The sequence below is a fragment of the Arachis hypogaea genome, chromosome 16 (assembly GCF_003086295.3).
Source record: "Arachis hypogaea cultivar Tifrunner chromosome 16, arahy.Tifrunner.gnm2.J5K5, whole genome shotgun sequence".
In the NCBI taxonomy this organism is placed as follows: Eukaryota; Viridiplantae; Streptophyta; class Magnoliopsida; order Fabales; family Fabaceae; genus Arachis; species Arachis hypogaea.
The window spans coordinates 135,066,140-135,076,697 of record NC_092051.1 but is presented as its reverse complement, the minus strand read 5'-3'; the positions used below and the strand labels follow the sequence as shown (position 1 = coordinate 135,076,697).

The 10,558-nt window shown below is 36.0% G+C and overlaps 1 protein-coding gene across 1 annotated transcript; it reads left to right on the top strand.

Annotated features, from left to right (window-relative positions):
- The first annotated feature begins 478 nt into the window (after nucleotides 1-478).
- LOC112755131 (protein TPLATE) lies at nucleotides 479-9,756 on the top strand. Its single transcript, XM_025803042.3, has 7 exons — nucleotides 479-2,118; nucleotides 2,421-3,017; nucleotides 3,798-4,159; nucleotides 4,431-4,734; nucleotides 6,538-6,660; nucleotides 8,143-8,598; nucleotides 8,901-9,756. The coding sequence occupies exons 1-7, from the start codon at nucleotides 985-987 to the stop codon at nucleotides 9,402-9,404; spliced, it is 3,480 nt and encodes a 1,159-aa protein (XP_025658827.1). The 5' UTR covers nucleotides 479-984; the 3' UTR covers nucleotides 9,405-9,756.
- The last annotated feature ends 802 nt before the right edge of the window (nucleotides 9,757-10,558 follow it).

Sequence of the window (10,558 nt, the reverse complement as noted above, 5' to 3'; positions counted from 1 at the left end):
TTATCCAAATTTAAATTTATAAACAATACTGATTTTAGCAAAGAAGAATGAAATTATTCATTATCACTTTATTGAATTGCATTAGATTGCATTTCATTCCATTTAATTCAAATTGTTGAAAAATAAAACTAGATAAAATTAATAACAATCCAAATCGCCCTTATTCAACCGATTTAAATTTGAATTATTTATTATTTTAGAACATGTAAAACCAAAAACGATTTTAATTATACGGTTTGATTTAAAAAAATGCAGATAAAAAATTGAAGAGAAAGAGAATAAAATTCGAGAAAAACACAAAAACATTAAAGAAGAAAATGAAAATTTAAAGAGAAAGAGATAATAATCAGACGAAAACATGGAGAAATCAAAGAAAAAAAAAACATTTACGTTGAAGAGAAACGAATAGAAAGATTAACGTTAAAAATCTGTTATAAATGACGCATGACTATAAATCACTTAATTAAATTTAGTTAGTGAAATCACTTCAACATAGAACATTTTTGTTTTTTAAATATTTTTTTGGTGACTATATTTTTTAAATATTTGTTATAAAAACATTTATCCCTCCAACTAAAAAAAATAGTAATAATGGACACAGAAATGGTTAGTTTTGAGCAGTGAGCACACTTTCAAGCTTTAACTATACAGTTTGCAACGTCCACCACCCCGGGTCACTCCCTTTCCCAGAGATCATCTCCGATTCTGTGTTCAAATTCCAGTCCGACACGGTGAATTCAAGCTTCAACAAATTCTTTTGAGCCTCTTCACACTCCAACACTAACCAATTACTATTATTACCAACTCAACCAAACCTTTACATAACTCCTTTCACCTTCTACTTCCAGAGAATCTCACAACCTTCTTACTCCCGATTCTCACAGAGAAAATGATATTCCATTTCACTCCCTAACCCTAAACTCCAACACTGCCCAATTTCATCTTTGGATCTGAGCCCCTCAATTTCTCAACCGTCCAGCGGCCATGGACATCCTGTTCGCGCAGATCCAGGCGGACCTCCGCTCCAACGACGCCCTCCGCCAGTCCGGAGCCCTCCTCCAGGCTCTCCAGCAGTCCGCCGCCGGCCGTGACATCGCCGTCATAGCAAAGACCGCAGTCGAGGAGATCGTTGCCGCCCCTGCCTCCGCCGTCTGCAAGAAGCTCGCCTTCGACCTCATCCGCTCCACTCGCCTCACTCCCGACCTCTGGGAAACCGTCTGCTCCGGCATCCGTGCCGACTTCCGCTTCCCTGATCCTGACGTCACCGCCGCCGCCGTCTCTATCCTCGCCGCCATCCCTTCCTACCGCCTCGCTCGCCTCATCGCCGATTGCAATAAGGAGATCTCCGAATGCTTCGATTCCCCAAGCGACAATCTCCGATTCTCCGTCACAGAGACCCTCGGCTGCGTCCTCGCCCGCGACGACCTCGTTATCCTCTGCGAAAACAACGTTGGACTCCTCGACAGGGTGTCCGCCTGGTGGACCCGGATCGGCGCCAACATGCTCGACCGGGCTGACGTCGTTTCCAAGGTCGCCTTTGACTCTGTCGGCCGCCTCTTCTCCGAATTCAGCTCCAAGCGGATGAGTCGCCTCGCTGGCGACAAGCTTGTTGACAGCGAGAATTCCCTCGCGATCAGGTCTACTTGGGTGTCCTCCATGGTTGATTTTGTCTGGAAGAAACGAAGGGCGCTCATGGCGAGGTCCTTGATCCTTCCGGTGGAGAATTTCAGGTCCACAGTGCTCCCCATTGTGTATTCGGTTAAGGCTGTGGCTTCTGGCAGCGTCGAGGTTATTCGGAAGCTGTCAAAGGCCTCCAGAGGGGCTAGTGGTGGCAGCAGCGATCAGATTGATTCCAATGCTGAGAAATTGGTGGGTGTTTCGGATGTCGTTACACACTTGGCACCATTCTTGGTTTCGTCATTGGAGCCTGCTTTGATTTACGAGGTTGGGATCAATATGCTGTATCTGGCTGACGTACCTGGAGGGAAGACAGAATGGGCCTCGCAGTCTATTATCGCAATCCTAACGCTGTGGGACAGGCAGGAGTTTGCCTCTGCTAGAGAGAGTATTGTTAGGGCAGTTGTTACCAATCTTCATCTCCTTGATCTTCACATGCAGGTGATGCCCCTTTTAATTATCTAATGTGATTTGGCTTAACGGATTTTTACCTATGAATTGTGAATAGCCTCATGATTTTACTAGTTAATGTGATATTGGTCACAATTGATATAAGTATTGTCGTGGCTATACTAGGCTTATGGTTCCTGATATTAATCTTATGATTTTTAGTGTTTAAAATGTGCTTTGTTTTGGATATTGTCTTGCATTATACTATATAATATAAATATAGCTATGTTTGATGTCACAGTTTGTTGTGCTTCACATAGCAATGCTTATTACCTATAAATGGCTGCTGGTAGGTGTCATTGTTCAAGAGGCTACTTTTGATGGTGAGAAACTTGAGGGCAGAATCAGATCGGATGCATGCTTTGGCATGTATATGTAGAACAGCTCTTTGTGTTGACCTATTTGCCAAGGAAAGTGTCCGAAGAGGGCAGAAACCTCTGGCTGGAACTGATATTGCTTCTCTTTTTGAGGATGCCAGAGTCAGTGACGATCTTAACAGTATTACAAGTAAAAGCATATTTAGGGAGGAGTTAGTTGCATCACTAGTGGAAAGTTGCTTTCAGCTGTCCCTGCCTTTGCCTGAACAAAATAACACGGGAATGGAGAACAGGGTTATTGGAGCTTTGGCATATGGAACTGGCTATGGTGCATTAAATTGGACGGAACCTGCTTTAGAAGTGGTGGAAGTTTGTCGGCCTTGTGTTAAATGGGATTGTGATGGCCGAACCTATGCCATTGACTGCTACTTGAAGTTGCTTGTTAGGTTATGTTGCATTTATGACACAAGGGGTGGTGTAAAAAGAGTCAAAGATGGAGCTTCTCAAGACCAAATTTTGAATGAGACTAGATTGCAAAACTTGCAACGTGAACTTGTGAAGGACTTGCGCGAGGTACTTAAAATTTTATACCTTAACTTCAGCAGCACCGGAATCTATAAAGATTCCTTATTTTGACAATTGCATGCATGTAGCTTATACCATCCAAATGATGATTATTACAGGTATTAGAATATTTTACAGAAGACTGATGATAATAACAAATCACCATTTTTCCTCTGTGTAATTCCCCTAAAGCTTTTCATCCCTCTCTTTTATATCTGTCCTTTTACCCCTGAACTTGATGCTGAATTTGCTAGTTGATGATAATAAGTTCTTACTCTGTTTTCTCATGAATTTCATCAGAAAAAATGTTTGGTTTAAAATGTCTTCCATAATGTAATTTTTGCATCAGAGCATGAACTCTCTTGTAGGTGAAATATAATTCAGTAAGTAACTAATAATGAATCTCTGTGGCTTTATTTAATAATATGCTTTGCTGTTACACGATGTTGTGAATGTTTTTGTTTTTTTGTATCGACTAATAGGATTGTTTAGTATGATATGATGCTTCAGTTATTTTTCTTGAGCAGAAATAATCCAAGCTGAGACCACATTTTTTCTTGTAGAGAGAAAAACAAAATTTTGAAGAGGGAAAGAAATGTTGGTTGATTGTTGGCAGGAAAAAGAAAAAATTGGTTCCCTAGCGGAACTGGTAATACTGAGAAAATACACACCTTTTTCAACTATACCTGACTTGAGCCCCTTGAAACACGTGAAATTTCATGATCTCTTTTATAGTCATGCATAAATCTGGTTTCCACAGTTGGATGGTTAACGTTTTGAATGTAACAGGTGACTACCCCAAGAATATTGGCCCGTCTTATTTGGGCTATTACAGAGCACATAGATATAGAGGGACTGGATCCACTCCTAGCAGATGATCCAGATGATCCTCTTAATGTCATTATATCAAATATTCACAAAGTTCTATTCAATGTTGATTCAACTGCTGAAGCAACCAATAGAATTCAAGATGTACAAGCAGTTCTAATATCTGCTCAGCGGTTGGGATCACGCCATCCTAGGGCTGGGCAGTTACTTACCAAAGAACTTGAAGAGTATAGGAGCCATGCTTCAGCTGATTCTGTCAGCAAGCATCAATGCCGTTTTATATTGCAAAAAATCAAATATGCTTCAAGTCATCCAGATTCTAGGTGTGAATTTTTGTTCAAGTTTACCTTTGTATCTGCAGTCATTGTTACTGTAGTGTTTGAGTAATCCATCAGTCCAACTTTTTAAAATCATGGAATTTTCTAATTGTAATTGGTATTGGTTTTAGAAAAGATTCTTGCCAGTTTCTTCCTATTTCAGAATATATTGGAATTTAATGACCATTTTGATTTTTTATGTTCTTTGTTAAATAATAAATTTTAATTCATTGTGCGGCTGTGATGACTTAGTTTGATTGTCTTGTTGTTTTTCCAGGTGGGCAGGTGTTACAGCTGCTAGAGGTGACTACCCATTTAGCCACCACAAGTTGACTGTTCAGTTTTATGAAGCATCTGCTGCTCAAGATAGAAAGTTGGAAGGATTGGTTCACAAGGCTATTTTAGAGGTGTGGAGACCTGACCCCAGTGAATTAACCCTTTTCCTCACGAAAGGGTTTGATTCTACTTTACTGAAGGTTCCTCCAACTGCAATTACTTTGACTGGAAGCAGTGATCCCTGCTATGTTGAAGGTTATCATTTAACAGATTCAAGTGATGGGAGGATTACTCTGCATTTAAAGGTTAATAAAGCCTCATTTTATTTCTTTAGGTTAATAAGGCTTCAATCTATTTCTTTCTTTCTCAATTAAGAAAAGCAAAAAATAATCGCTTCACATGATATAATTGTTTTGATGCATTGTATTGAGACAGAATAGAAAACACTAAACTCTATTTCTAATAGCACTAGAATTCTAATTCTATGCAAATGTAAAAACCATGAAATACAAGGAAATATGAAAACCAACCAATGGGAAAATTATTCTAAAGGACCGTTAGAAAGATTTAATTATTAAAAAGGACTTTTAATACCAAAATTATTAAGAAGGATCACATTTTTTTATAATATTTAAAAAGAAAAACTAAATCTTTTTGTAAGGAGATAAATATGTTTTTAACTATTTATTTATTTATTTTTTATAATCTTTAATATATGCTGTTTGATTCTCAACATTATATAATATGTATGAATATTCACTTGGGATTAATTAGTTAATTAATTTAAAAAAAATTACTTTAAAAGATCGTTAGGGAGATTTAATTATTAAAATATTGATTCTTAACTATTTATTTATTTATTTTTTATAATTTTTATATTAACAATTTTTATTTTTTCTAAAATTTTAGTAATTTTTATTATTTATTTATTTATTTATTTTTTACTTTTATGATCTTTTGTCTTTTTTTCTCGTTAGGTAAAAATCACAGAAATAAAAAATAAATAAATAATTAATAAAAAGGATTATTCTCTACATACAAGTCATTTACACATACAAGTCCATACAAGTTATTTATATTGTATTGTTTAAGAATTTTTTATGTATGTGTATTAATAAGTTCTATATAATTCAAAACTCTTCCTCTCCTTCCTTGCATTATAAAAGTGAATTTTATTCAATTAGGATTAACTTGTATAAACTTGTATGTCAAAAAGACTTGTATGTGTAGTAGGTCTCTAATAAAAATTACTAAAATTTTAAGAGAAATAAAATTTATGAACATAAAGATTATAAAAAATAAATAAAAAAATAATTAAAGATATATTTATCTCCTTATAAAAAAATTTGATTCGTCTTCTTAAATATTATAAACAGATTTGGTCCTTCTTGATAATTTTAGTACTAAAAGTCCTTTTTAATAATTAAATCTTCCTAACGGTCCTTTAGAATAATTTTCCCAAAACCGAATCCTAAAGATCAACTCTAATACTCCTTAATATTCTAAGGTATAATGTTAGATACTCTGTATATCATAAGATGTACTTGCATAGAGTACATAGTAGTGGTCATATTGTTTCCCTGTGAAAAAGGATTAGTGGTTTGACAGTTGTTATCAATTGATCTGAAGCTAGTATATTAATTAAATATATTTAACGAAGATTCACTTTACACGGCACATTTGATTTTACATACTGTTTTGTATCACTATGATATAAGCAAAGTTTCGGAGTTTATCTTTGGTGTTATTTTGTGAATGCTAATCTTTTGATATATTGGTGAGAAAGTTACTTCAGTGTGGATACTATTCTGGTGAACAGTACAATACAAATTTTTTTTAATAAATATGTTAAGTATCACATCTCATTAGGTTCCTAAATTTGGATTAATGGTTTCGTGGTAGAAATACTGATGTTAATTATGCCTACCATTATCCAGTACCTGAAAAATTAAACTATACTTCCTCGTTATTTCATGTTAGAAATGCTTATTTCTTTCACCTCTAAATTATATTGAAGAATAATGTTTTTTGGTTTTGGCTCTCATTTTTTCCTTAAAAGATCTAATCCCCAAGTGTTTCTCATTGTCATCTCAATGGAAATGCTTCAGGTCTTAAACTTAACTGAGCTTGAATTAAATCGGGTGGATGTACGTGTGGGATTGTCAGGTGCATTATATTATATGGATGGTTCTTCTCAAGCAGTGCGGCAGTTGCGTAATCTTGTTTCACAGGTTGCTTCTCCTCTAAATTGCATATTCACTCCAGTTTGATATTTTTCTAGTTTGCATTTGCATCTTGGCTGCTTTTCCATCTTTTGTTACATGTCTGGCAAGCTTAGATAGGTACATCTCTACTTTGAGTATCTCATGCTTGTATTGGATTTAGGCTGAAGTGTCAAATGGCAAGGCTAGATGAGATTGAACTATTTTTATTGTTAAAAGGATTTACATCCTTCGACCTTTGTGCTAGTCCAACCACACTTCTGAATTGCCTGAATTTTTGGACTTATGAGAACATGGCCGGCCACAATTGTTTTCCAAACTTGAGGCGCTGGCTTTAGTTGGATTTGCCCAGAAAAAAAAATGTTGGTCTAAAAAACTTCAGGTGATAAATTGTTACCTGCAGTGCAGCTGACTGTCATGATTAATAAAAAGGACACATAAAGACATTAAGATGTATGTTATAAAATTGATTGGATAATACAGCATGGAAGGATGTATTGGACAAAATTATGTGATCGAGTACAGTACAGAGGCATGCATGACATTCAAATAATAGGTTTTGCTAACCAGTTTATTTAAGGTTTCCATGGTAAATATGGTAGAAAATTTTTAACGAAGAACAAACCCAAGAAACAATTTGTTTCTAATGCATTGAAAGCTTCAACACTTTCTCCATAATTAGAAACCATACATAGTGTCCCAATGGCTAATGGCATTGGTTAGCAAAACCCTTAAAGAAGGACACTGAACAAGGAAAAGGGTGACAATGATGCTACTATCTGGTCGTATGATAGGTTTTCTTAGCACAATTCAAGCAGTTTGAGTTTTGTAGTCTAATCATTGAGATGCCAAGCACCTATATTGGACCAAATGTTTGAGCTTTCCTTTAAGTTCTTTTCTGTTAAATATTATATTATATGCAACTTTATTTTTTAAATAATTTGATTAATTGTTGTAGAAACCAAAACCTGAAATGAAGTTTTGTTTTATTTACTGGTTTCTTTTTGCAAAAGCTAGGAGGATTCTTTTTTTTAATTGATAAAAGCAAAGTGTCATTTCTTGGGTTCTACAAAAAGTGAAAAATGGAATAATCCTGAAAATTTTAAAAAATAATGTGAAGAATAAACATATAATAAACATTTGAAATGCTACTGTCCTAGAAGTAATTGTTTAGCATTTCTCTCTTTAAAAATGATTTATTATATTTGCTTCAGTTGTTCTTTCCTTCTATCCTTTCTCACAATTCATAGTTTTATATATAGAAGCGCATGTTGATCATGAACAAAAAACTATTGCTGTATTGCCCATTTATTTGGGGATAGAAAGTTTGAAGGACATTATGTAAATTTTGCTATAGATCAAGTTTGATGTTCATCTACATAAATGCATCTAACAATTGAATTTTACAAGCTTTGTTTTCTTTATTTCTTTAATATTCTATTTGCTATAGTTTCTTAATCTGTGGTCCTCATTTTATTGTTCCCAATTCAGGATCCAGTACTGTGCAGTGTCACAGTTGGTGTTTCCCATTTTGAAAGATGTGCCCTGTGGGTTCAAGTTTTGTATTACCCTTTCTATGGTAGTGGTGCTGTTGGTGACTATGAAGGTGACTATGCCGAAGAGGATCCTCAAATCATGAGACAAAAGAGAAGTTTGAGACCTGAATTAGGCGAACCTGTGATTTTGAGATGTCTTCCTTATAAAATTCCATTGACTGAGATGCTTTTGCCCCATCAAATATCGCCTGTTGAGTTTTTCCGACTGTGGCCCAGTTTGCCAGCTATCGTAGAATACACCGGTACATATACATACGAAGGAAGTGGCTTTAAGGCAACTGCTGCCCAGCAGTATGGCACTTCTCCCTTCTTAAGTGGACTGAAATCCTTATCTTCCAAGCCATTCCACAAAGTTTGTTCTCATATTATCCGCACAGTAGCAGGGTTTGAGGTGTGAATTTTTTATTTGTCATCACTCATTGTCATCATCATCTATTTGGAATATTCAAAGCATGTTCATTATTTGCCTTCCCTGAATATCCCTCAGTATCACATAGTCCTCTTAGTATCATGTATTACTAGTGTGTTTCTACTTCGATGGGTACCGTAAATATATACCCAAAGTAACAGAACAACAAATAGGATGAAGCAAGGGTGCAATTGGGATTATGTACATTGAGTTGTTAGACATTGCATCATTCATTGTATAATTTTACTGACAACTTTTATCCTGTTTCTCTTTTGCTGGCATAGTTGTGTTATTTTGCTAAAACATGGCACGGTGGCTTCTTGGGCATGATGATTTTTGGTGCCAGTGAAGTGAGTAGAAATGTCGACTTGGGTGACGAGACAACAACAATGCTGTGCAAGTTTGTTGTGCGAGCATCGGATTCATCTATCACCAAGGAGATTGGATCAGATCTTCAGGGCTGGTTGGATGATCTTACAGATGGGGGCGTGGAGTATTTGCCTGAAGATGAAGTGAAAGCTGCTGCTGCTGAGAGGCTTAGGATATCAATGGAAAGGTTAGCATTGTTGAAGGCGGCCCAACCGCGAAAGACTGCAAAATCTGATGATGAGGAGAGCGAAGATGATGACAGGAAAGAAAAGAAAGATGGCGAGGATGATGACAAAAAGAAGGGACCTTCAACGCTGTCAAAGTTAACTGCTGAGGAAGCTGAGCATCATGCTCTTCAGGCAGCAGTGCTACAGGAGTGGCATATGCTATGCAAGGATAGAACCACTGAAGTTAACTAACATTTTTATGTTACATTATTTTTTGCGTTTTTTGTTTCTTTTTCTTCTTCCTCTGGGTTGCCCGAGAAATGAATGAGTATATTCCGTGTTCCCTGATTCCATTTTAGATGCACCAATCAGGTAGAAGTAAAAGTTTGCTCGAGAAATTGTTGACTGTATTCCTTTGTTATCTTTTCCACCACATCTTGAGGAAAGTGCTTTGTATATGTACCGGCTATTGTTTGCTTTGAGAAAATGTAGAAATGTTAGTAGTGTATTTTTCTTTTATTTAAATGTATTCACATGTTAAAATGATTTTGTATTCAGAATTTCAGATTCATTCATGTTGGAAATCTATATTATTGTGGTATAACTATCATATTTGTCAATAAGATTTCCTACGTGGTATGCCAATCCGGCCTGTGTCAAGTGAAGGCCAGGATTAGAGTGAATAATGATCTAAAACTTTGTGCTTTCGAATAAGGGCCTCAATAAAAATATTACTCCTTCACATTGAGTTTTTGATATTATGTTGAGATAGTAACGCCTGACTTTTCTGGCTACATTTGGTTCATATTTCTTCCATAATGATCTCTGAATCCTATATTCCTTAGCATGTACATCAACAATTACTAAAATTTAAATTGGCTTCCCAAGTTCAATTGAAAGGTTGAGTTAGATGACTTGTAGTGATGATGAAGCAACAATAACAAATCTCAGAAGGAGGAGCTTGCCGAAACTGACAAGATGGATAAGATATCCATCAGAACAAGATCGAGAGGGAGAAGGACTAGCCAAAGGTAAGTAGGAGACAACAACTAAGGCCTTCATTTACATAAAAAGTGAAGAGCTGAGCTTTTGCAAAGGAAAGTCTTTATTTGTGGGTGTTATTAGCTTTATTTGATTGGTGTTTTTGTGAGGGGTTGTGGATTATATGTTGCATAGTTTATGATGTGTCTCACCTGTTGTTTTTGTAGGATTTTAAGCCAAAATCTTCTCTCCCTTGATTTGGATGGTGGAGTCTTTAGTCTCATTATTGAAAAAAAAAAAAAACAAAGAGAAGACATAAATTCCATTTGCAACCTTCTATGATTCAATCGTACCAAGTTACACCCAAGTGGTAGCTTCCAAGGGTCCCAAAACTTTGAAAGAAATTTTCTTGTCTCAATTGCCAT